At 46.4% G+C, this 27,941-nt stretch overlaps 1 protein-coding gene across 1 annotated transcript; it reads right to left on the bottom strand.

Moving 5' to 3' along the window:
• Positions 1-21,261: 21,261 nt before the first annotated feature.
• Positions 21,262-25,380, bottom strand: LOC136610504 (uncharacterized). The gene is made up of 2 exons (XM_066589736.1): positions 25,345-25,380; positions 21,262-22,975 (listed from the first exon to the last, which is right to left on the bottom strand). Exons 1-2 carry the CDS (start codon positions 25,364-25,366, stop codon positions 22,008-22,010), a joined length of 990 nt encoding a protein of 329 aa, XP_066445833.1. The 5' UTR covers positions 25,367-25,380; the 3' UTR covers positions 21,262-22,007.
• Between the last annotated feature and the right edge of the window lie 2,561 nt (positions 25,381-27,941).

The raw sequence follows: 27,941 nt of genomic DNA, 5'->3' as shown, positions 1-27,941 counted from the left end.
GGTAGGTAGGTAGGTAGGTTGGTTCAGTTCTTGTCATTTGGGGAATGCTTATGGGCAAGGCCTTATGCCTGGTAGTGCATGAAACGTCAGGAAGGCTCAGGCCAACCTTTAAAGATGGCGTAGCATTTGGGGTGCAAAAACGTCCAATGCACGTTTCCTTTAAAAGGACATATTTCTTCATTCAATGCATAGACATGACAACGTTTCAACATTGTGATGTCATCAGTCTATTGTGACACGGGCAATATAGAACTATAAATGCCAGAGCTTGGCGGCCATCTTAAGGCAGTCTCTGCTGCAGCTGGAAGTGGGCAGATGTGTCCTCCTGCATCTCCCCCGAAAAGCCACAGGAGCTGAAAAATGTTTATTTTTAAGGGAGCCCCTTTTTAATTTGGCCCACAAGAGGGAGACAGCAGCCTACAAAAATTCTACTATTGAATAAAAAAAAAACGTAGGTTCAATTCTTCCATGGAGAGGAATAGGTAGGTAGGTCAGTTCAGTTCTTCTCATTTGGGAATGCTTATACGCAAAGCCTTATGCCTGGTGGGGCATGAAACATCAGGAAGGCTTGGGCCAACCTTTAAAAATGGAGCAGCATTTTCAGCAAGCTCAGGCAGCCTTCTGCAAGAACACACAATGCAATGCGGTGGATTTAAAATCTTTTGCATAGCATCGCCTTGTGAACCGCCCGCCCCTCATCCTCATTCCTCTTGCACCGGGCTCTCTCACGCATCTCATCCTAGGCTTGCAGTGCCTGCAGCACTCTTCCCCTCCCTCCTTTTGCAGGATGGTTCAGCAGGTGATTACTTTACAATCACTAGTTTCCCTCTGAAGGTGCGTCGCTCCGAGGGATCGCTTTGGCTGGTCGTATTTCGAGTGGGGAAGAACGGAACTTTTTCCCTGGGTTGACATTAATAGCACTATTAAGAATAATGATAGATTATTATCATCGTCATCATCATCATCACCCTCAACAAAGGCTGAAGGATTTAAACGTACAGCAGGCCTTTTTCCCACCATACATAACTATAGATATGGATTATATATAAAAATAAATCTTGCTATTTGTAAAGCACCAATTTATTCCGCAGCGCTTTCAAGAAATTTACTTATCACCCTACACTCTAGCATTATACCAACCTCGGAATGATGGAAGGCTGTGAATTATAGATATGGATTATATCTAGATTATAGATAGATTATAAATATATATAAATTAATTATAATATATAAATAAATATTTATAATATATTATATGTAGTTTCTATCCTCTATATTGATTAATAATAGTCTTTATGATTATATTATATAATATATCGATAGATAGATAAATAGATAGACAGATACACAGACATGCATACACACTGTATGCTAATGAGCCCAGCTGTCTGGCAGTTGAGACTACATTGTGATGTCATCAGTGTATTGTGACACGGGCAGTATAGAACTATAAACGCCAGAGTTGGCGGCCATCTTAAGGCAGTCTCTGCTGCAGCTGGAAGTGGGCAGATGTGTCCTCCTGTATCTCCCCCGAGAAGTCACAGGAGCTGGATAATTTTTATTTTTAACAGAGCACCTATTTAATTAAGCCCACAAGGGGGAGATAGCGGCCTACAAAAATCTAATTGTCCGCGGCTGTAGCATTTAAAAAAAAGGTAGGTTCAATTCTTCCATGGACAGGAATAGGTAGGTAGGTAGGCAGGTAGGTTGGTTCAGTTCTTGTCATTTGGGGAATGCTTATGGGCAAGGCCTTATGCCTGGTAGTGCATGAAACGTCAGGAAGGCTCAGGCCAACCTTTAAAGATGGCGCAGCATTTGGGGTGCAAAAACGTCCAATGCACGTTTCCTTTAAAAGGACATATTTCTTCATTCAATGCATAGACATGACAACGTTTCAACATTGTGATGTCATCAGTCTATTGTGACACGGGCAATATAGAACTATAAATGCCAGAGCTTGGCGGCCATCTTAAGGCAGTCTCTGCTGCAGCTGGAAGTGGGCAGATGTGTCCTCCTGCATCTCCCCCGAAAAGCCACAGGAGCTGAAAAATGTTTATTTTTAAGGGAGCCCCTTTTTAATTTGGCCCACAAGAGGGAGACAGCAGCCTACAAAAATTCTACTATTGAATAAAAAAAAAAACGTAGGTTCAATTCTTCCATGGAGAGGAATAGGTAGGTAGGTCAGTTCAGTTCTTCTCATTTGGGAATGCTTATACGCAAAGCCTTATGCCTGGTGGGGCATGAAACATCAGGAAGGCTTGGGCCAACCTTTAAAAATGGAGCAGCATTTTCAGCAAGCTCAGGCAGCCTTCTGCAAGAACACACAATGCAATGCGGTGGATTTAAAATCTTTTGCATAGCATCGCCTTGTGAACCGCCCGCCCCTCATCCTCATTCCTCTTGCACCGGGCTCTCTCACGCATCTCATCCTAGGCTTGCAGTGCCTGCAGCACTCTTCCCCTCCCTCCTTTTGCAGGATGGTTCAGCAGGTGATTACTTTACAATCACTAGTTTCCCTCTGAAGGTGCGTCGCTCCGAGGGATCGCTTTGGCTGGTCGTATTTCGAGTGGGGAAGAACGGAACTTGTTCCCTGGGTTGACATTAATAGCACTATTAAGAATAATGATAGATTATTATCATCATCATCATCATCATCACCCTCAACAAAGGCTGAAGGATTTAAACGTACAGCAGGCCTTTTTCCCACCATACATAATTGTATGCCGCAAAATGAGTAATGAGGCGGCGTGAGACTGGGGGCGGGGCGGAAAGGAGATAGGCAGGTTTGAATAGCGAGCGGTTAGGGGGAAGGGGAGGAGCTATAGACAGGAAGAGACGGGAGCGGGGAGCGGGAAAAATCAGTGTGAGTTGGAGCCAGCGGGTGAGAAGGAGCGTCAGAAGAGAACTTGAGAAAACTTGAGAGATTGTGAAAAGAACGGGGGAGCGGAGTGAGGAGGCGGCCGGTTAAAAGAGGAAGAAGACCAGGATTATCGGGTGGAAGAAGAGGCCAGCGTAAGAGAAGAAGGAGCGGGACTATCGGTTGGAAGAAGAGGCCGGCGGAAGAAAAAAGAGCGGGACTATCGGGTGGAAGAAGAGGCCGGCGAAAGCGAAGAGAGTGCGGGACTATCGGGGGAAAGAAGCGTGCAGCGGAGGAAGAGGATCGCGTCAGCGCCAGCCCAGAGGAAAAGACACCTGTGGATTACAATTATGGAGGACTTACCGGGAATGATCAGAGAAGCAGTGAAGAAGGACAGGACCCGGTGGCTCGAGGAGCTGCTGGCAACATGCCGGACATCCACGGACCAGGCAACGACCGCCGGGCAGGAGGAGCAACGCCAGGCATCAGGAGAAGACGTCGGCATCCAGGGAGAGGCTCCGCGAGGTCGGCCGCGGCGAAGGAAGCAGCCGCCGACAAGGCTCAGCCCGAGCCCAGCGAGGAAGAGAGGAGGATGAAGTGACAGCCGTGTCAGCGATTGCCCGAGAGGGTCCGAAAACCCTAGCGGAGGAGGGGCGCCGATACCTCGGCGCGCGGCAGGGAGACCGGCAGCACAGGCTCTACGGTCCGCAGTCCTCGGGGACCCTGAAAGCGGAGGACTTGTTTCAACAGCGGGGGCAGGCTCCGGACGTCGGCACGAGCGCGCATCCGGGCGCAGGACTACAGCGGCAGCGAAAGGTGAGCTCAGGCAGAGCGAAGAGAGGCAGGGAAGCTCGCGGTTAGGCCGCTCGCCCTCACAAGATGGCGACACAGCACGTAGGGGGGGGGGGAGGGTAGCGCGGGAGGTGCGCAGCAGCTTAGTCACAGGCAAGAGTAGAGAGGGCAGGGGCAGTGGGAAGGGGAAGGAAAGGGCAGCCAGCAGGCCTACATTTAACCCCCCTACACATAGCCCAGAGAGCTACAGCAGTGGGTCCGGCAGCAGCAGGGAGGGGGGAAGCAGCTTAGGGGAGCCCATAGGGGAACTAGCCAGTTCAGAGGAAGAAGGCCACGTAGTTCTGGAAAAAGGGGCAAGGAGGCGACAGTACATTCCCGCCAGCAGGCCTATTAGTCGCACTCAGCAACAGCCCCCCCGACACGTATTAACCCCTTCGCAGAGTAGGGCCGTGGCGAGGCCGCAGCAGTTGGGCCATTTGTCATATCATGACCCTTATGAGCCAACGGTTTCCTACCGGCGGTGTTATGTTAACCCCCGATACGCAGCCCCACCAGCTGAATACGCAGAGTACCCCTATCCACAACCCCAGCCCCCGCGCAGGAGCTCCAAGAGGCAGGGCCAGGGGGCAAGGCAGAGGCAGAAGGCGCGAGCCAGGCAGGAGAGGCAGGAGCGGTTAGAGCAGGAGCAAGCGCAGCAGCCAGGAGTGGCACGCGTCGGCAGTGTTAGGGCGCGCGAGTCTAGTACCAGCAGCGGGCTAGAGGAACCGCAGCGATTTGTGGAACAGCCTCGGCAGTCGGACCCGCAGTTATCCCTCTATCGCGAGGACCGGGAACGTCAACGGTGGCGGGACCACGCTCAGAGTCGCTCAAGGCGGGAACAGCCTGGCATGTCACAGTCCGAAAGCAGAGGAAGGGCGCTGTATCCGACAGATCAGCAGCCCAGACACGAATCGGTCAGGAGCCGCGGGAGCGGTACAGCGGGGACATCACCCTTGGCAACGCCGGAGGTCGGTCCAGCTGGTGAGTCCGAAATTTATGATGTTTTGAAATGTGTTATGGATCCCGCAGCGGTTGCGGAGAGAAGTGATGTGGTTGGTTTGTTGCGGTCGCTGCTGAGCCGGATGGAACCTAAAGAAGGGCTTTTAGTGTCCTGTGCTCCAGGGGGTACAGGCCCGCCTGTGGGTAGTACCGGTGTTAGCTCAGCAGCGGGTTCGGAGGTTGACCCGTCAGTGGGTTTGCAATTTGGTGATTCGCTATATTGTGGTGTCGCCCCGCTAGGGGTCGGTTTGACGGATGACGTGCTGGAAAAGATTAAGAGTGGCGTTTATGTGGATATATGGTCGTTGCTTTCAGCGGACCACGTAATGGTCGATAAGGAGCGGAGTTCAGAGCGTGGATCTGACAAGAAGCCAAAAATAGCGAAGACGTTTGGCAACTGGTTGCAGGCATATATGGTAATGGTACACGTTACGTGCCAGCATCAGCCTGCAAAAGGTCCGGAGATGATGGTGTACTTAAATACCATCTATAGCGCCTATCGGCTGCACGGGGGTGCGGCCTGGTGGCGCTATGACGAGGACTTCAGGCGTCGTATTTCGGGTAAAAGTCACATCAGTTGGGCCTCCAAGGCCACTGATGTGTGGATACAATTGATTTTAGCACAGCGGCCGGCTAAGGCGTCCTTTCCAGGGGCAGCCGCGGGAGCACATCCCAGCAGCCCGCGGCCTCCTCTAGACCAAACGGCTCTTGTTGGTTATACAATGAGGGCCACTGCAGGTTTTACGCCACCTGCAAGTTTAGGCACGAGTGCTCGGTATGCGGGGGTCAGCACGCGGCAGTGCGCTGTTTCCGCAAGCAAAGAGCAACGCCCGCGGTGGGTGGTGCCGGCGGCCCTGCGAACGCCGGTGAGAAGCCGATTCCTGGATCCGTGGTTAGACAGATACCACAGGAAACAGGAGGCAAGAATCCTTAGAGCAGGATTTTTGGAAGGCTTCAGAATACCTTTCTTTGACCAGCAAGTTACAACGCTATGCCCTAACTTAAAGTCGGCAAGAGACGACATTGAGTTAGTGACGGAGAAGGTTATGAAGGAGGTGGAGCTGGGCCGTATGGCCGGGCCTTTTGATGTCCCTCCATTCGAAAACTTGCGGGTGTCCCCCTTGGGTCTTGTGCCTAAAAAGGAAGCTGGCAAGTTTCGACTCATCCATCATTTATCGTTCCCAAGCGGCGGATCGGTAAATGACGGCATTTCGAAGGCAGAGGCAGCCGTGGCTTACACGTCATTCGACTGCGCGGTACGCTTAGTGAGGTCGGCGGGCAAATTTGCCCAGTTAGCAAAAACCGACATAGAATCGGCGTTCCGGCTGCTGCCGGTCCACCCGGATTGCTTCCATTTGCTAGGTTGTAGGATCGAGGACAGTTTTTTCGTGGACATGTGTTTGCCGATGGGATGCTCCATTTCATGTTATTTTTTCGAGTTGTTTAGTTCATTTTTGGAATGGATGGTACGTTATGAAACGGGCATCACATCGGTAATACATTACCTGGACGATTTTTTGTTCGTCGGTTCAGAAACATCAGGGGATTGCGGTTTTTTATTGTCGAGTTTTCAAAGGCTTATGCGTTTAGCGGGGGTCCCGCTGTCGGCGGAAAAGACGACGGGCCCGGTCACGTGCTTAACCTTTTTAGGCATCGAAATTGATTCGGTAAATATGGTTTTCCGGCTGCCAGTAGAAAAAGTGGCGAAGCTACGCCAATTGGTGGGGGACGTGGCCCAATGCAAAAAAGCGACACTGCGCCAGATGCAGAGTCTGTTGGGTTTATTGAACTTCGCTTGCAAGGTTATCCCAATGGGTCGAGTTTTTTCTAGGAGATTATCATTGGCGACGGTGGGTGTTCGCGAACCGCATCATTTCGTACGGGTGACAGCAGGAATGAAAGCAGACCTGCACATATGGAGGGTCTTCCTCCATTCTTTCAACGGGCAGGTGTTATGCCCCAAGGAGGATGTAGAAGGCCCGGCGATCAGTTTGTTCGCCGATGCGGCGGGATCGGGCGGTTTCGGCGTGATTTATAATAACCATTGGTGCAGGGAACCCTGGCCTAGGTTATGGAAAGAGAGAAAGTGGACGAAGAATATTACGTTGCTGGAATTCTTTCCGGTGGTTGTGGCTATTGAAGTATGGGAACCAGAGTTACGGGACCGTAATATCTGTTTCTGGTCTGACAATGCGGCGGTGGTGCAAACCATAAATAAGCAAACTTCGGCGTCCCCGCCGGTGTTGGCGTTGTTGAGACACGTGGTATTGCGATGTTTGCAAAGTAATATTTATTTGCGTGCGAAGCACGTCCCAGGTTGTGACAACGGAGCGGCTGACGCACTCTCTCGTTCACAGATGGACCGGTTCAGGGAGCGGCACCCACGGGCAGATGCCGAGGGGGTACGGTGCCCGCCTTCCTTGTGGAACCTGGCCGAGGAGAGCTGCTGAGGCTGGTGGAGTCATCGGTGGCTGCGTCGACGTGGAAAAGTTATAATGCGGTTTGGGCAACATGGTTGAGATTGGTGGGAGGAACGGTGGTAGGGGGTGTTAGAGCGAGGGCGGCAACGTTAGACTTGTTGGCGAGGTTGCGGGATAATGGGTCGTCCGTGTGTGTGGCAAAAAAACATCTCGCCGGGGTCGCTTTCCTATTAAAGTTACACGGTGTAGCGGACGTGACGAAAGATTTTGTGTTCCAACAGATTATTCGGGGTTGGAGAAAGGAGAAGGTAATTGCGGACATACGGCGACCCATTACGCAAAAATTGTTAGTAAGGCTACTGTCGGCGTTGGAAAGAGTGTGCTCGGACGCATTCGAGGTGTTGTTGTTCAGATCAGCATTTTTGCTCGCTTTTTTCGCGGCGCTGCGCATCGGCGAGCTGGTCCCAGCAAGCAAAGCGAAACCCGGGGGTTTGGGACAGAAGGATGTGATTGCCACGGAGTCATCGGTCAAAGTTTGTGTCAGGAAGTCAAAGACGGACTTGTATGGTAGAGGCGACTGGCTGACCATTAACAGTTCGAAGGACAGTTGGTGCCCGGTGGGCATATTGAGACTTTTTATCGCCAGGCGCCCGGCTGTCTGCACATTTTTGGCCCATGCATCGGGGGCACCGCTTACTCGTTTTCAGTTTTCGGCAGTTTTGCGTTCGGCGTTGAGGGAGTTGGGACTGAATCCGATGGAATTTGGAACCCATTCCTTCAGGATCGGGGCTGCTACGACTGCGGAAGCGCACGGCATGTCAGAGGACGGTTTGAAGAAGTTGGGAAGATGGAAATCCCAGGCCTATAAGTCGTATGTTAGGCCAGATCGGGTTATTGAAGGGGCGTTGGTTGTGGATTGAGACGTCGGCTACACTTGTTTTTCGGACATTGGCAATTCCGGTATATAAGTTTCCGGATATGTTAGGGTTTTGTTTTTCCTATATCATTTCTTTATTGCAGCGCGCGAACCATGGCATGTGTGGATCCTGGGACACTCGTTCATATATTGGGCCGAGAAGAGAGCGGCAGCACGACCCATAGGAAGGAACCTGGGTCTGAGCGGAGCACTGGTTAATTGGATTGGAGTACCGTGGAGGGTAGGAGGAGGGGTGTTTTTTGGAGTAGGGATAGGTAGGAAGTTGTCACAGCGGAGGTAAGGCCGGGAGCTTCCCATGCGGGCTACGGCGCAAAGGAAGGTTTACAGGCCCATGGATAGGGGCTTACGAACGTCCTCTGGGCCAGTACAGTATTAACAATAGTTCAATTAGGCATGGGAGGTTAGAGTCAGTTAAAGTTAGTAAAGTTAAAATTAAATAGTAAAGTTAAATTATATGTTTGAATTATTTAATAAAGCTGTGGCCAACCCACGTTTTCACCAAGAAGTTGTTTGGTATGTTTTTTGGTTATAGGTAAGCGAGCTATAATTAAGGTAAGGTGCCCCCAGTCCTATAGATATGGATTATATATAAAAATAAATCTTGCTATTTGTAAAGCACCAATTTATTCCGCAGCGCTTTCTAGAAATTTACTTATCACCCTACACTCTAGCATTATACCAACCTCGGAATGATGGAAGGCTGTGAATTATAGATATGGATTATATCTAGATTATAGATAGATTATAAATATATATAAATTAATTATAATATATAAATAAATATTTATAATATATTATATGTAGTTTCTATCCTCTATATTGATTAATAATAGTCTTTATGATTATATTATATAATATATCGATAGATAGATAAATAGATAGATAGACAGATACACAGACATGCATACACACTGTATGCTAATGAGCCCAGCTGTCTGGCAGTTGAGACTACATTGTGATGTCATCAGTGTATTGTGACACGGGCAGTATAGAACTATAAACGCCAGAGTTGGCGGCCATCTTAAGGCAGTCTCTGCTGCAGCTGGAAGTGGGCAGATGTGTCCTCCTGTATCTCCCCCGAGAAGTCACAGGAGCTGGATAATTTTTATTTTTAACAGAGCACCTATTTAATTAAGCCCACAAGGGGGAGACAGCGGCCTACAAAAATCTAATTGTCCGCGGCTGTAGCATTTAAAAAAAAGGTAGGTTCAATTCTTCCATGGACAGGAATAGGTAGGTAGGTAGGCAGGTAGGTTGGTTCAGTTCTTGTCATTTGGGGAATGCTTATGGGCAAGGCCTTATGCCTGGTAGTGCATGAAACGTCAGGAAGGCTCAGGCCAACCTTTAAAGATGGCGCAGCATTTGGGGTGCAAAAACGTCCAATGCACGTTTCCTTTAAAAGGACATATTTCTTCATTCAATGCATAGACATGACAACGTTTCAACACTGTGATGTCATCAGTCTATTGTGACACGGGCAATATAGAACTATAAATGCCAGAGCTTGGCGGCCATCTTAAGGCAGTCTCTGCTGCAGCTGGAAGTGGGCAGATGTGTCCTCCTGCATCTCCCCCGAAAAGCCACAGGAGCTGAAAAATGTTTATTTTTAAGGGAGCCCCTTTTTAATTTGGCCCACAAGAGGGAGACAGCAGCCTACAAAAATTCTACTATTGAATAAAAAAAAAAACGTAGGTTCAATTCTTCCATGGAGAGGAATAGGTAGGTAGGTCAGTTCAGTTCTTCTCATTTGGGAATGCTTATACGCAAAGCCTTATGCCTGGTGGGGCATGAAACATCAGGAAGGCTTGGGCCAACCTTTAAAAATGGAGCAGCATTTTCAGCAAGCTCAGGCAGCCTTCTGCAAGAACACACAATGCAATGCGGTGGATTTAAAATCTTTTGCATAGCATCGCCTTGTGAACCGCCCGCCCCTCATCCTCATTCCTCTTGCACCGGGATCTCTCACGCATCTCATCCTAGGCTTGCAGTGCCTGCAGCACTCTTCCCCTCCCTCCTTTTGCAGGATGGTTCAGCAGGTGATTACTTTACAATCACTAGTTTCCCTCTGAAGGTGCGTCGCTCCGAGGGATCGCTTTGGCTGGTCGTATTTCGAGTGGGGAAGAACGGAACTTTTTCCCTGGGTTGACATTAATAGCACTATTAAGAATAATGATAGATTATTATCATCGTCATCATCATCATCACCCTCAACAAAGGCTGAAGGATTTAAACGTACAGCAGGCCTTTTTCCCACCATACATAACTATAGATATGGATTATATATAAAAATAAATCTTGCTATTTGTAAAGCACCAATTTATTCCGCAGCGCTTTCAAGAAATTTACTTATCACCCTACACTCTAGCATTATACCAACCTCGGAATGATGGAAGGCTGTGAATTATAGATATGGATTATATCTAGATTATAGATAGATTATAAATATATATAAATTAATTATAATATATAAATAAATATTTATTATATATTATATGTAGTTTCTATCCTCTATATTGATTAATAATAGTCTTTATGATTATATTATATAATGTATCGATAGATAGATGTTAGGGAATTCAATGTTCCGTCAATATGCTGTGGGGCTCCAAATCAGGGATTATGGCGGCCGCCATGAGAAAGCTATGAAACACAGAGATCAGGCCTGTGTCTAGAAGCAATCTGAGTTTATTGTGTACATTGTCTTTCTTATACAAAAAATAGTAGGCGTATCAGTAGGCTAGTGTTACAGAGGTTGACCTGTTTTACTGGTACATAATTTTGTCTTCTCTATAAACAATGCTTTATTTGTTTGTATGTAGACATCGTGTCTGGTACCCTGATTATCATCACACTCTACATTCTAATCACATGCCCTACCTAGACAGCAGTAAGAAACAAAGCATTCCATACAACCTTTTGATCAGTGTAACGAGATAAACAAGATCTTGGAGACATGATGGACATTTAAGATTACACCTCTACTTAATTAAGTACTAGCCTAAATGTACAAGCATTTTAGCAGAGCTTTTTATAGGACACAGAATAGAGTGTACAATTTAGGCCTACAGCCTCCGGAAACGTATAAAGATACATACATATATACATTAATATGTTCATAACCCTCACAATCCCCCATTTGAAACAGTCCATCTTGAAAAGAGCCTTTGTAGTGGTACTATCAGGGGTGCTAAGCCACCCCCGCCGGTCTTTCTATCCTCTTCGCCGGATCCCCACTGTTGTTGCTCTTTTACGTATGACTGTTTTAACGATATCGTAGAGGGAGCGATTCCAGATAATTTGCTTGTCTCCGTATCCCACAGAATGTCCATAAATTGCAAACACTCAAAAGAATGAACAAAAGAAACAGTATTAATAATGGGTGAAACATAAAATCCATCATCTTTCCTGCTGTAGGTGACCATTCAGTAAAAATATCATACCAGTTATACTCTGTGTCTACCTGGATCTTAGTACCTAGGCTGACTAGCTTATCTCCTACCCATACATTTTTCTAATTCCATAAGGGAGAGGTTAGTAACATCCAAATGCTTTTAAAGGTGTTCAGTATCTATCATTAGTCTTACAATTCTACCCAAGGATACTGTCAGAGTTGACATAGGGATAGCATCTGGGTACCAGTAGTACCTTAATGTTGCTTCAGCATCTGGCAAAAATGTGTAAGTTTCTGTAAATCAATGTATCACCGACATGTTCTGTATACATCCAGACAATGGAGTGATGAGATTATACATACTGGTGGTTCCAGTTCGGTTGGCAACAAAGAATATATATTGGGGGCCAACTTCTATCAGCATATAGATGAAGCAGGTAACACCGTCCAATCACATATGCTGACTGAAGGCTGCTGGAAACATGGCTCATATGCGGCTGTACTCCGTCCGCATACTAGGCCATCCAGTGTTTCTTCACAGTTCTCTATGCCATGGGTTTTATTTTCACTATAAATCATCATACCTGTGAACTTGGGCAACCAATATTGTAAAGCATATAGAGGCGGTCCGAACACCACAGGTAGTACTACAGACTTACACATCAGGCTTGTGTCCTTTACATCATAAAAAGTCATTTCTCCAGTGCTATACTCGTCAGAGCATTCTATACCATCAGCCCCGGGCCGTATCCAAGATGCTACTGGAATTACATTATTGAGAATATTTCTCCACAATTTTTCATTATTTGTCATCACATCTGACCGCTTTGTCCCTCTCGTGAATCATATATACATATTGCAGGCTACATTGTGTATAGTTCATGAATTTACTCATATTTACAAACAAATCCTTTTAAACCGCAAAACCAAATTAAAAAGCGTTAATACATCCTTATCATATCCTAATGCAAGACATCGGGGGAGGAACAAGGAAGGCATGCATTGTGCCTGAACATTTATCAATCTAGAAACATCCTGTCCTACCCCAGCCATTTTATTCTTCATCACCTCTAAATCTATAGAGTTCAGAACCCCTACACCTGTACCAATTCCCTCTAATAGGGTATCATACCATTTTCGTTTTCCTCTGGTGCAGGGTTTCATTGCCTGAAGAGAAATATTATAATGCAATATGGTTTTCTGGCTCTTTGTGGATGATAAGGGGTGTCAAATGCCTGGGAGTTACCCAGGGCAGACATGAAGTGTTGCATTATTTCACCTGTGAAATGTGTACCTCTATCTGACTCGATTACCTCTGGTACCCCGTATCTGCAGATTACCTTATTCATGAGCTTCTTTTCGGTTACCTGCTCATTTACTTTTGTAACAGGGTACGCCTCCAACCTGAAAAACATCAACAACAAGCACATATTCATACTTCCCAACACGTGGGAGCTGAATGTTGTCAATTTGCAATCCCTGAAATGGGTAGAGTGGTCCTGGCAAGTGCCTTTGTGGTCAATTTACTTCTACCCTGTTGCTTACGGCATAGCTCATGCAAAACTGGACAAATGATGTAGCAGCTACAAAGAACCCAGGGGGCAACCCTTTCTCTCTCAAGCGTAGGTAACATAGCTGCCTTCGATAGGTGAGTCTTTCCATGGATCAGCTGGGCCATCATGGGGTACAGGGATCGTGGTAGGCAAGTTACTGACTGTTTGCCATACGCCACCCTGTTCTACTGCTCCCATATTAGTCCATTTATCTTTTTCTTCTTTGCTGGCTTGTGACTGTAATGTCTTTAGTACATCAATGTTCAAATTTTTATCAAAGTCCAAATCATAGTCTCTGACTTGTGCGGTCAGTATCTTCTTTTCTTCTTTCTTCCACGGCTTGAGGGCCGCTGTCTGCGCTGAAGTCTGCTAGGGCGTTGCCTTTTGCTTCTGCACTGTTGGCTTTAGTATGAGCTTTCACCTTCAGGATTGCTACTTTGTCTGGTAGGAGTAGGGCTTTCATAAGGTTCTGTACTGCTACACCATTCTCAATGGGTTGTCCTACAGAAGTTTAAAAATGTCTGGCCTTCCATATTGGGCCGTAACCATGATCTATGCCGAATACATACCAGGAGTCAGTGTAAATGGTTACCTTCTGTCACTCTACACGCCTCAGTGAGGGCCTTCAGTTCCGCTTCTTGTACTGAGACATGCGGAGGCATTCTGCTTTTAGAGATCTTGTTGTGTGAACACTGCATATCTGGTGTGGAGTCATCAATCACCCTGGTACCATCTATAAAAACAACTCAAAATATGTATTAACAAGGGGTTTCAATAACTCTTTAAAACTTAAACTTTTCTTGTTGCATCAATGCTAGACAATCATGCTGATATTCTATTCCAAATAGATCACGTTCTTATTTGCAAAAATTTTTAAAAATAGCTGATCTGTAATACATAGATCACCTATGCATCCCCCTCCCCCATTTGATCACCTATGCCTCCCCCTCCCCCATTTGAAACAGGATACTCGATTGGAAGAAGAGTAGCCGGGTTCACCATTGAAAAGAAATATTAAAGGGGGGGCATGAGCAAAGCACATTGCAACCTTATTTGACAAGCTAGAGACAGGTGTTTAGGTTGTACTTGAGTGAGTATACTCTGGATGTCATGAGGGGTGAGAACCACTAGGGGGTAGTCCAGGACCAACTCAGAAGATTTGTCAACCCTTACTTGTACTGCTGCCACCGCACAGACACAGGAGGGGGCTCCTCGGGCTACCGGAGTAATACCCAAGTGACCGTGGACGTCCTCCATGTTTTTGCGTCAATACTGCTGTCGCATGAAAGGCCAGGGACGGCAGTATGAGACAAGTCCCAAAAAGGTGCGAAGCTTTGGCAGCAGAAGAAGATACAGAAATGGCTTGAACTGCAGCCCTGCGTCGTTCTGTGAGATGTCTGCCTTCTTGAGCTAGACAACAACCTTTTGTTTACAAAGCTGTAATTTTTCCTTTTTAAGCCTTGCAGCCATTTTCTGCTAAAAATTTTTTTTAGAAGAGAAATAGATGCAGATTGACATGTTTCAGATCCTCAGCACAAAGCTGGAAAGTCATTAACATATTGCAACAGCACAGTCCCCTCAGGCGGAGTCCAAGCCTGCAGGACAGTTACATAAATGCCCTTTTGTCTGAAAAAGGGCCGGAGATTCAGACTGTCTCCACTCTGGCTTATTATCTATGACCTTAGGGATTCCAATAGACCTTCTACAAAGGCCATACTAAGTACATGTTTGCCCATCTTTTCTATGCCCCTATATCCCAGATCTGACAAACGTTGTTGAAGGGGGGCATAGAATTGTTTTACACTTTCTTCCTTCTCTTTGTGTGATATTAGAAAGAGACAAGGAGGATTCTCTCAATTTTTTTTTTTTCTTTTTCCCCGATGTTTCAGACAAATTAAAAATATTTTACCACTTCTCAATTCTCTATGTTTAATTTTATCCCAATCTGTGTCACAATAGTCTTTCACATAATTTTAGATTATAGTTCCCGCTGCCTTCCCTGTTTTACATATACTCCTGCATCTCCTCCTTGTCCTCCTTCTCATGCTTTCACTCACTAGCCTAGGATCTAGTGAGCATAGGCATAACCGGTTTGCACCGAGGAGCTCCGCAAGCAGGGCAGCTCTCTCTCCAATCCGGGTTCTGTTGTCCACAATGCCAGCAGGTCCATCCCTCCAGTCCAATGTTTGACCTTGGAGTGGATGACTTGGCATAGGGTGAGGAGGAGACGGTTGGAATTGAGATGAAGGAGGGGGTGGAGGTGAAAGAGGGAACTGACCCGACAATGAGAGAACATCTTTGAATTCTTTTCTCATTTCATTTTCAGCTACTGAACAGTGTATATATATATATATATAATACAACATACTTCCTGTGTAGCCAAATATAACCAATTCTTAATTCAGATTTCTTTGCAAAGACAAGTAGGTCTTCTAAAGCCCAGTACTCCACCCTTTGAAATGTATCTTATCTTCTATAGAACACAGAAACTTCTCCAGACAAATAGCTGTATAACTGGTTCCACTGCCTGTGACCATCTTCTATTGTGCAAATAACCTGGGCTGACTATTCAAAATGAACTTAGAGTGTAATACACTTGCCCCCACCTTACAAAAACTGCAAATTCACACTCACTAAGGGGGGTTTTATTCATTCCTATACGGACTGATAATATGTGAAGTAGAAATTGGGATTGTATTTACTGTACACCAGACTTCCAATAATGAGCGAATTATGTATAGATAAGAAAAACTCTTAGTACCGCGGTTTTTACACAATTTGCTCAGAATAGGCTACCCAATGACAAACACAATACAACTTATGCCCATTTCTACCCACATACTGATATTCACCACACTGCGACCACTCAGCGGCCAATATATTATAGGGGGCTTTATTCCACCCTGGCATTATTAACAATTCATCGGACACTTCTTTGTTCTTAGCTACCGACATTTTCGTACTATTGCGGATTTTCTTAAACAGCGACATTTTCACACTATGCCAGATTATCACAAGAAATTCTTCAACTATCAGTTTATCAAAATTTTCCTTTAAAACAAACTAGTGTATTACTCTCTGCGTAATCCTGTTCACAGCGCCATTAATATATATTGCTGCAAGGAGCAAGACTTAGTTCAAATTACGCTTTATAGAGAGTAAGACACTATAAAAGGATCATACTGTAGTTGATTGGGACCCTAATAAGTGGGATGGGGACCAATATTCATTTGCCAATTTCTTTAGCTATCTTTCACACCTTATCCTCTTTACCAGTAGTATGGACAATGGCTGGCGGTTTATGTACACCAAGAGGCTTATAATTTTTATTCTTTCACACACATAAAACAATTGTTTGTTTCACTATTTTTCTGTGCAGTCTTCCGCACCTTATCCTCTTTACCAGCAGTATGGACAATGGCTGGCGGTTTATGTACACCAAGAGGCTTATTATTTTTATTATTATTTTCTTTATACACTCTTCAAATAAAATACTGTTGTTAATTGAAAGTGAGATACACTTTAAATAGAACTTTTGTTATTAATTTGACTAAAGTACTTATCAGGTGTTTCAAGTACACAATTATCTCATATTAATATCTTGATTCAATAATATTCAAATTAACACAACTCAATATTTTTGAATTCCACATATTCCACGAATCTGTATATACATATATACACTGTGGTAATCCTGGGCTATTATCTCACACAACTAGTCTCAGGAATAAAATTAGATGCCCCTCCTTTGGTCACTCCATTTGTTCAAGTGAGAGACTTAACATGGAGTCTAAGAGTGACCTTCACTCTATACATTACCACAATATACATATATATACACCAACATCCACTTAAAATGGAGACACACTTCTCACCTAGGCTGGACTGTGTGTAGGGTGGAGCAAGACCTGTTCCTATTGTTTTTCCCTCCCATCTCCTTACATCACCTAGCTCCACCCCCTATGGTCTGGCTCAGCATTTGGTCATTTTTGCTTCATTTCGTTTCTGGTTACCGGACAGTATACACCATATAACACAGTCTAACTCTCATACAGGTCCTTCCATTTATACACACACATAAAGACAAAAACATTTGCATGTCAGTTACTAAGTGTCAGTACTTTTTTTTTTTTTTTTTTTTAAGTGTCAGTACTTCCTCACTTGTCTAAAAGTGTCGGTACCTCCCAACCCTGCTTATTTCCCCCCGTCTCAACTACTTCTCTTATACCTATAAGAGGATCCCATCAGGGATTTTATCCCCTGAAAATTTTAGGCTTCCCTGGTACAATTTATACCATGCCTTCCAGAGATCGGCAAGCGGGTTTCATATTCTGTACTTCCTCACCCTGCATATTTTACCTCATCTCTACTACTTCTCTTATGTTAATAAGAGGATCCCATCAGGGGTTTTATCCCCTGAAAATTTTAGGCTTCCCTGGTATAAGTTATACCATGCCTTCCAGAGATTGGCAATAGGGTATCATATTCTGTACACTGACCATGCAAAGTAACAAATAAAGACAATAACAGTTAAACACCCGCACAGCATATTCAGCCCACCATATGAATTCTTAAAAGCTTGAAGATTTATAAGAGGCATGCACTTCTTACCCCTCGGACAGGAAAGGAGCAGCCAGGAAGCACGGATAGATTGTGGCAAGATAAAACCTTACCTTACTGCGCAGTTTTTGTCAATCCGTGGTTCCGAGTGGCTCCTTATCCCATCTGGGTCCGGGGGGGTTCGAGGTGTAGGTGGTCCTCTTGTTCCATCAAGCCCCGCGATCGGGCGCCAATTACTGTTAGGGAATTCAATGTTCCGTCAATATGCTGTGGGGCTCCAAATCAGGGATTATGGCGGCCGCCATGAGAAAGCTATGAAACACAGAGATCAGGCCTGTGTCTAGAAGCAATCTGAGTTTATTGTGTACATTGTCTTTCTTATACAAAAAATAGTAGGCGTATCAGTAGGCTAGTGTTACAGAGGTTGACCTGTTTTACTGGTACATAATTTTGTCTTCTCTATAAACAATGCTTTATTTGTTTGTATGTAGACATCGTGTCTGGTACCCTGATTATCATCACACTCTACATTCTAATCACATGCCCTACCTAGACAGCAGTAAGAAACAAAGCATTCCATACAACCTTTTGATCAGTGTAACGAGATAAACAAGATCTTGGAGACATGATGGACATTTAAGATTACACCTCTACTTAATTAAGTACTAGCCTAAATGTACAAGCATTTTAGCAGAGCTTTTTATAGGACACAGAATAGAGTGTACAATTTAGGCCTACAGCCTCCGGAAACGTATAAAGATACATACATATATACATTAATATGTTCATAACCCTCACAATAGATAAATAGATAGATAGACAGATACACAGACATGCATACACACTGTATGCTAATGAGCCCAGCTGTCTGGCAGTTGAGACTACATTGTGATGTCATCAGTGTATTGTGACACGGGCAGTATAGAACTATAAACGCCAGAGTTGGCGGCCATCTTAAGGCAGTCTCTGCTGCAGCTGGAAGTGGGCAGATGTGTCCTCCTGTATCTCCCCCGAGAAGTCACAGGAGCTGGATAATTTTTATTTTTAACAGAGCACCTATTTAATTAAGCCCACAAGGGGGAGACAGCGGCCTACAAAAATCTAATTGTCCGCGGCTGTAGCATTTAAAAAAAAGGTAGGTTCAATTCTTCCATTGACAGGAATAGGTAGGTAGGTAGGCAGGTAGGTTGGTTCAGTTCTTGTCATTTGGGGAATGCTTATGGGCAAGGCCTTATGCCTGGTAGTGCATGAAACGTCAGGAAGGCTCAGGCCAACCTTTAAAGATGGCGCAGCATTTGGGGTGCAAAAACGTCCAATGCACGTTTCCTTTAAAAGGACATATTTCTTCATTCAATGCATAGACATGACAACGTTTCAACATTGTGATGTCATCAGTCTATTGTGACACGGGCAATATAGAACTATAAATGCCAGAGCTTGGCGGCCATCTTAAGGCAGTCTCTGCTGCAGCTGGAAGTGGGCAGATGTGTCCTCCTGCATCTCCCCCGAAAAGCCACAGGAGCTGAAAAATGTTTATTTTTAAGGGAGCCCCTTTTTAATTTGGCCCACAAGAGGGAGACAGCAGCCTACAAAAATTCTACTATTGAATAAAAAAAAAAACGTAGGTTCAATTCTTCCATGGAGAGGAATAGGTAGGTAGGTCAGTTCAGTTCTTCTCATTTGGGAATGCTTATACGCAAAGCCTTATGCCTGGTGGGGCATGAAACATCAGGAAGGCTTGGGCCAACCTTTAAAAATGGAGCAGCATTTTCAGCAAGCTCAGGCAGCCTTCTGCAAGAACACACAATGCAATGCGGTGGATTTAAAATCTTTTGCATAGCATCGCCTTGTGAACCGCCCGCCCCTCATCCTCATTCCTCTTGCACCGGGCTCTCTCACGCATCTCATCCTAGGCTTGCAGTGCCTGCAGCACTCTTCCCCTCCCTCCTTTTGCAGGATGGTTCAGCAGGTGATTACTTTACAATCACTAGTTTCCCTCTGAAGGTGCGTCGCTCCGAGGGATCGCTTTGGCTGGTCGTATTTCGAGTGGGGAAGAACGGAACTTTTTCCCTGGGTTGACATTAATAGCACTATTAAGAATAATGATAGATTATTATTATCATCATCATCATCATCATCATCACCCTCAACAAAGGCTGAAGGATTTAAACGTACAGCAGGCCTTTTTCCCACCATACATAACTATAGATATGGATTATATATAAAAATAAATCTTGCTATTTGTAAAGCACCAATTTATTCCGCAGCGCTTTCAAGAAATTAACTTATCACCCTACACTCTAGCATTATACCAACCTCGGAATGATGGAAGGCTGTGAATTATAGATATGGATTATATCTAGATTATAGATAGATTATAAATATATATAAATTAATTATAATATTTAAATAAATATTTATAATATATTATATGTAGTTTCTATCCTCTATATTGATTAATAATAGTCTTTATGATTATATTATATAATATATTGATAGATAGATAAATAGATAGATAGACAGATAAACAGACATGCATACACACTGTATGCTAATGAGCCCAGCTGTCTGGCAGTTGAGACTACATTGTGATGTCATCAGTGTATTGTGACACGGGCAGTATAGAACTATAAACGCCAGAGTTGGCGGCCATCTTAAGGCAGTCTCTGCTGCAGCTGGAAGTGGGCAGATGTGTCCTCCTGTATCTCCCCCGAGAAGTCACAGGAGCTGGATAATTTTTATTTTTAACAGAGCACCTATTTAATTAAGCCCACAAGGGGGAGACAGCAGCCTACAAAAATCTAATTGTCCGCGGCTGTAGCATTTAAAAAAAAGGTAGGTTCAATTCTTCCATGGACAGGAATAGGTAGGTAGGTAGGCAGGTAGGTTGGTTCAGTTCTTGTCATTTGGGGAATGCTTATGGGCAAGGCCTTATGCCTGGTAGTGCATGAAACGTCAGGAAGGCTCAGGCCAACCTTTAAAGATGGCGCAGCATTTGGGGTGCAAAAACGTCCAATGCACGTTTCCTTTAAAAGGACATATTTCTTCATTCAATGCATAGACATGACAACGTTTCAACATTGTGATGTCATCAGTCTATTGTGACACGGGCAATATAGAACTATAAATGCCAGAGCTTGGCGGCCATCTTAAGGCAGTCTCTGCTGCAGCTGGAAGTGGGCAGATGTGTCCTCCTGCATCTCCCCCGAAAAGCCACAGGAGCTGAAAAATGTTTATTTTTAAGGGAGCCCCTTTTTAATTTGGCCCACAAGAGGGAGACAGCAGCCTACAAAAATTCTACTATTGAATAAAAAAAAAACGTAGGTTCAATTCTTCCATGGAGAGGAATAGGTAGGTAGGTCAGTTCAGTTCTTCTCATTTGGGAATGCTAATACGCAAAGCCTTATGCCTGGTGGGGCATGAAACATCAGGAAGGCTTGGGCCAACCTTTAAAAATGGAGCAGCATTTTCAGCAAGCTCAGGCAGCCTTCTGCAAGAACACACAATGCAATGCGGTGGATTTAGACTGGGGGGACTTAACACTTACTTTAGCTCCCCAATAAACAAATAATACGTACAACATCTGCTGGCTTGTTGTGGGTAGGCCACAGCCTTTATTTAACCATATAAACTTTATTTCAAACGTAAATCACTTTCTCTTTACCTTCCATGCCAAATTAAATGTCCATTTTTTCACTGAAACTTGTTCTTGTATACTGTGGCATAAGAAGGCCCTTAACGGCCTGTAAAGCCCTACCCTTCCTAGCTGGCATGGAAGTCCTAACTACCGCCACGAAGGATGCAGCATATTTCTATGCTGCACTCCGCCCCCCACATGCCAGCAATAATGCCGACTCCACCCCATCCTGCAATCTAGACAGGAAAATATCTAACCCTATCTCACTAAGATGAACCCCGTCACCCCGCATCATCCCGCGCTCTCTTCTCTCCAGCTCCCAATGACGGATGGCTATTCCGCCCAAGGCTTGCACGTGCTTCGATATCCTGAAGTTAACCGTTCTCCGTACTTGCTCAATCGCCTCGTTATCTCGCGCTTCCCTCCAGATTCTTCTGGCCACTATGTCTGACCAGACAATTATCATCCGCTTAAAGAACAGTTTAAAACGATAAATGTCCTCTTTCATCAGGGAAATGAGCTCCGCTACTTTTATTTTTCCGAGGTCATTTCCTCCTGCATGAATGACTAGTATTACTTTATCATTCTCCCAACTGCTGATTCTCAATACCTCCTGGAGCAGCCTGGGCCATTGCAAACCTCTAATCCCTCTCCAATGTACTGGAATATTGAGGCCTAAATTGCCTCCGATAGGCCTATCTCTGGCTCTCCTCTCGGCCCAGTATATATATGAGTGGCCTATCACCCATACCGACCAATCCGTAACTGTAAATAAATAAAGAAAACATACACCGAAAAGAAACATCACAACCAATGTATAACTTATATGAAAACTCTAAGGTCCGGTCGCACATAAGACCTGTACGCATCTGATCTCCAGCGACCCACTCTTTTAATGCCCTCGATACCCATGCCGCACGAAAAAGCGGACGTCGCAGCCCCTATCCTAAACGAGTGTGATCCGAAATCCTTTGGGTTGAGGCCCAATTTATTCAGACTACCGCGCATGACCGCCGTGAACTGGTATTTGGTTAACGGGAGGCCCGACGCATGCTTCAAAAACGGGCCCGTTCCGCAGTGTCGTTCCAAAAACCCCGTTATCAAAATTACCGGACACCATTTTGTTCCCAATTTGCCTATCCTGATCCATTCTCCAACCCCGTAAACATCTGTTTTTGATCTCCGAACGCCAATTTTAATGCAGTCTCCGTCAACTAACACGTCTCCGTACATCAGTCCCCCAGGTCTAATTTTACTCGCTGACACTAATTCCCCAATCCGCAATGCTGCGAAAAAGGCAATTACGAAGGCCACGCGGAAAAGCTCCACCTCGGAGCCCTCCTCGCAAACCTCTCCCAGTACTTCCAATATAGCATTTAGCAATTTAAACGTGATCGGTCTCCTTCCGTTCTTAATTACTTTGTCCTTCTTCCACCCTTTAATAATCTGTCCAAAAACGAAATCTTTAGTTACATTCCTCGACCCGTGTAACCGCAGTAAAAAGGCCACCGCCGTCAACTGTTTTTTGGCCGCGTCCGCCGACGCCCCCTTTTTACGCATTGCCGCTAATGTGTCTAAAGTTACCGCCTTCGCTCTTTCTTCCGAAGGAAACTTTCCACCCGCTGCCGCTATCCACTCTTTCCATACGTTATTATACCGTCTCCATGTGGTACTTGAAACTGACATCTTTACGAGAGCTAATAGCTCTCTTCTATCATTTCCCACAAGAAAGCAGGGCAACATACCCCCTCGACCTCCGCCGTCGGGTGCAGCTCCCTGAATGTTGACATCTGAAAGCAAGAAAGAGCATCAGCAGTAGCATTCAAATAACCCGGTACATATCGTGCTTTAAATCTTACGTTGTGCTGTAAACACCGTAGAACCAAATGGCGTAATGCCGCCAGCACCAACGTTGATGACGACGATTGCCTGTTTACCACCTGTACCACCGACTGGTTATCGGACCAGAAACAGATATTCTTATTGGCCAACCTCAGGCCCCAAATCTCCATTGCCACCATTAACGGGAATATCTCCAAAAGTGCCACATTTTTTACCCATTGCTTCTGCTTCCAAGAACTTGGCCAAGCAGCGCAACACCACCGGTTACCAAATAGAACTCCAAAACCATGTGATCCAGCTGCATCCGACACCAAACCGATCTCCTCGTTTTGCCTCTCATCCTCCGGGCATATAACCTGGCCGTTGAAAGAACCGAGGAACACTCTCCATACATGCAAGTCCAACTTCATTCCTTTCGACACTCTGATAAAATGATGGGGCTCTCTTGCCCCTCTTGTTGCCAATGACAACCGCCGAGAGAAAGCTCGTCCCATCGGAATGACCTTGCACGCGAAATTAATTAAACCTAACAGAACTTGCAGCTGGTGAAGTGTAACTTTCCGCGAACTGCCCACCAAATCCACTGCTTGCCGCAAACGCGCCACCTTATCATCGGGCAAGCGGAAAATCATCTCCACCGTGTCAATTTCGATACCTAAAAAACTTAGCCTTGACACTGGGCCCACTGTTTTCTCAACTGACAATGGCACACCTGCCTTACGCATTAAAGAACGAAAAGACGAAAGTAAAAACTCGCAAACCGTCGAATTAGCTTGTCCAACAAAAAGAAAATCGTCTAGATAGTGCAAAACCGATGCGCTGCCCGTCTCAACCTTTAACATCCACTCCAAAAAGGAGCTGAAAACCTCGAAATAATAACAAGAGATCGAGCAGCCCATTGGCAGGCACATATCCACAAAAAACTGGTCCTCAATTTTGCACCCCAGCAGATGGAAGCACTGTGGGTGCACCGGCAAGAGGCGGAAAGCCGATTCTATATCGGCTTTCGCTAACCATGCACCTCTGCCCGCCTTTCTAACCAACTCAACTGCCCCATCAAATGATGCATATGACACCGCCGCTTGCTCCTTTGCTATCCCGTCGTTAACGGATTCCCCGGACGGGTATGATAAATGGTGTATGAGTCTAAACTTGCCAGTTTCTTTCTTTGGTACTAGGCCCAAAGGAGAAACCCGCAAGTTGCTGAAAGGCGGCTCCAGAAATGGCCCCGCCATTCGTCCCAACTCTACTTCCTTTAACAACTTTTCAAGCACTAACTCTTTGTTATCGCGAGCGGATTTTAAATTTTGGCAAAATGACGCAGCAGAAACGTTAGAATGCGGGATGAAGAAACCTTCAGCGAAACCCGCCCTAAGCAGGCTTGCTTCCGGTCTCCGTGGGTACCGGTCGAGCCACGGCTCCAGGTACTGAACGCTCACCGGCGTTCGCCCCTGTGCCGGGAAGTCCCGCCGCTCGTTGACGCCGAAAACATCGCATCGCTGTATGCGACCCGCCGCAAATAGAGCATTCGTGTCTAAATTTGCACGATGCCTGGAAACGGCAGTGGCCCTCGTTGAAGGCCCAGCATGATCCAGATGGCTTAGGGGCCACAGGAGTCTGCTGTCCGCCGGCGCCTGTGGCCGTTCCATGAAAGCTAGATCTCGTCGGTTTCTGAGCCAGTATCAGCTGGATCCACACGTCTGTAGCCTTCGTTGCCCAGCTGATACTGTCGGAGCCCGAGATCCTGCAACGAAAATCTTCGTCGTATCTCCACCAAGCCGACCCCCGTGCAACTTATATGCACTGTGGATCGTGTTGATGTACACAAGCATCTCGGGCCCTTTCTGAGGATACTGACGGCACACGACGTGCGCCAGCATCAAAAAGGCCTGTAGCCAGTTCCCAAAAGTTTTAGCAACCTTGGGTTTTTTCTCGCCTCCACGTTCTGAAAAACGTTCCTTGTCGACTGACACATGTTCAGCCGACAACAGTGACCAAATGTCCACGTAACCACCGTTTATTATTTTACTCACCACTTCGTCCTCCAGCCCGGCATCCAGCGGGGCTACACCACAAAAAAGCGAATCCGCTAATTTAAAACCATCACTCACTCCTGCCCCCGTAGGCAGACTCTTCCGTCCTTGTAAAGGACCACCAACCTCGGGCAAGGCCGACCTCCCCGGTTGCTTATGGGACACTGGTAGTCCCTTCTCCTTCTCATAATTATCACACAGAGCTCTCAAAGCTGACATAAAATCATCCTTCCGGCCTGCGCCGGGCACATTATCCCAAACTCTATTTAATTGCACCGACTCACCCGCCTCGTTGTCCTCCGGCATCGCCAAGGGAAAGCTGGGTGCGGGCTGATTGGCTGTAAGGTCGGTGCGCCGCGTGTCGTTCTCCGCTGGTAACACCCCGGCCACTCGGACTCCTTATTTTTGCAGCCCCGTAGGCCGAAACTCCATCTCCCGATCTGCTCAATCTCGCTCCTTCACCACTACCTGCGGAAAAAGCCGGTGAGCGTAAGCAAGGGTATTGTGCAGTTTGGGCGGCCGCCCCTCGGCCGCCATGTCTGACTTTCTGCGACACCGCTTCTGAGCGACTGAACTGCGCCACCGCCTGCGTGACTCTGCTCCTCCTCCTCCTTGTTCCTGCTACCGGTGATGACGCGCTGCTAAACTCCTCCATCTCACTCGCCGATTGACTCTCTTCTGTTGCATCCCGCTGCCTGCTATTCTCCTGCCTCCTGCCAGGAGCGTAGCGCTCGCGCTGACTGGTGGCATGCGCTATGGGCCTGTGTCTGGCCGCCGGCTCATGACTACTGCCGGCGGCCTGCATGCGCCTATCGCGCCTATCATAGGGGGTTGCTTGGTGGCTTATGGCTGCTGGCGCTCCGGAGCGGCAATTTGTCGCCTCATAATGGCTGCCGCTGGGCCCCCCCCTCCCCCTCCCGCGCCCCGAACATGTGGCGCTGTGACTTCAGCCCCCTCCTGCTCCCCCACTGTGCGGCGCTCGCCCCCTCCCTCCCCCTGCTTTCCCCCCCGCTGCTGCTCGAACGCGATGAGGGAGACGCACTTACCAGCATCTCCCTCCTAACGGCTGCCGCCGCTCCGCGGCCGGGACTACTTCTCTCAGGCGTATCCCTACGCGCGCCTGCCGCGCCACGTGGGGAGCGCTCCATTATCGCCATCCTCGCTCTGCTGGCAGCCGCGGGAACACCTCCTCCCGCGCCGGACTTACCCGATCCTGGCCTCGCCGACACACCGAAGGTTAGTCCGTCTCTCCCTTCTACCTCACCGTCGCTGACCCGGCTACGTCCTATCGGCTCTGCTTCCTCCATGTCGCGCTGCGACCGCGCGGCACCGCTCCTCCTCGCTCCTTCTGTTCTGGGGCTCCTCACTGGCACTGCTCTCTTCACCACCGGGCTGGGGCTCAAACGGGCGGGTGGATTCCTCCTTCGGACGGGTCTTCCCCTGGGCTCATCGCTGCTGGGCAAAACGGGTTGGCTTTGGGCATGTCTTCCCCTGGGCTCCTCGCTGCTGGGCAAAACGGGTCGGCTTCGGGCATGTCTTCCCCTGGGCTCCTCGCTGCTGGGCAACACGGGTGGATTACTGCTTTCCCCGGCCTCCGCTGCAGGCGGTCTCGATAATTCTTCGGCCATCTTCACGAGCCAGCTAGTGCCCTGGCTGGCCACCACATCGTTGATCCGCTCCATCAACTCTTCCATGCTGCAGCTCGTCTGGGTCCACGTCTTCACTCTTCTTTCTCCTGGTCCCGACTGAAATCCTTCACTTCCTTCTTTTTTACTAACAGTTAACCCCTCCCTTTCCTGTGGTCGCTTCCTCTCTCTCTCTCCTCCCCCTCTCCCCCCCCCAGTCATCAGCATCTTCCCTATACGTTTGCTGCTATCTAAAATCTTTTGCATAGCATCGCCTTGTGAACCGCCCGCCCCTCATCCTCATTCCTCTTGCACCGGGCTCTCTCACGCATCTCATCCTAGGCTTGCAGTGCCTGCAGCACTCTTCCCCTCCCTCCTTTTGCAGGATGGTTCAGCAGGTGATTACTTTACAATCAGTAGTTTCCCTCTGAAGGTGCGTCGCTCCGAGGGATCGCTTCAGCTGGTCGTATTTCGAGTGGGGAAGAACGGAACTTTTTCCCTGGGTTGACATTAATAGCACTATTAAGAATAATGATAGATTATTATTATCATCATCATCATCATCATCACCCTCAACAAAGGCTGAAGGATTTAAACGTACAGCAGGCCTTTTTCCCACCATACATAACTATAGATATGGATTATATATAAAAATAAATCTTGCTATTTGTAAAGCACCAATTTATTCCGCAGCGCTTTCAAGAAATTTACTTATCACCCTACACTCTAGCATTATACCAACCTCGGAATGATGGAAGGCTGTGAATTATAGATATGGATTATATCTAGATTATAGATAGATTATAAATATATATAAATTAATTATAATATATAAATAAATATTTATAATATATTATATGTAGTTTCTATCCTCTATATTGATTAATAATAGTCTTTATGATTATATTATATAATATATCGATAGATAGATAAATAGATAGATAGACAGATACACAGACATGCATACACACTGTATGCTAATGTGCCCAGCTGTCTGGCAGTTGAGACTACATTGTGATGTCATCAGTGTATTGTGACACGGGCAGTATAGAACTATAAACGCCAGAGTTGGCGGCCATCTTAAGGCAGTCTCTGCTGCAGCTGGAAGTGGGCAGATGTGTCCTCCTGCATCTCCCCCGAAAAGCCACAGGAGCTGAAAAATGTTTATTTTTAAGGGAGCCCCTTTTTAATTTGGCCCACAAGAGGGAGACAGCAGCCTACAAAAATTCTACTATTGAATAAAAAAAAAAACGTAG

Source organism: Eleutherodactylus coqui, chromosome 2 (assembly GCF_035609145.1).
Source record: "Eleutherodactylus coqui strain aEleCoq1 chromosome 2, aEleCoq1.hap1, whole genome shotgun sequence".
NCBI classification, from domain to species: Eukaryota; Metazoa; Chordata; class Amphibia; order Anura; family Eleutherodactylidae; genus Eleutherodactylus; species Eleutherodactylus coqui.
This window is presented reverse-complemented; position numbering and strand designations above follow the sequence as displayed.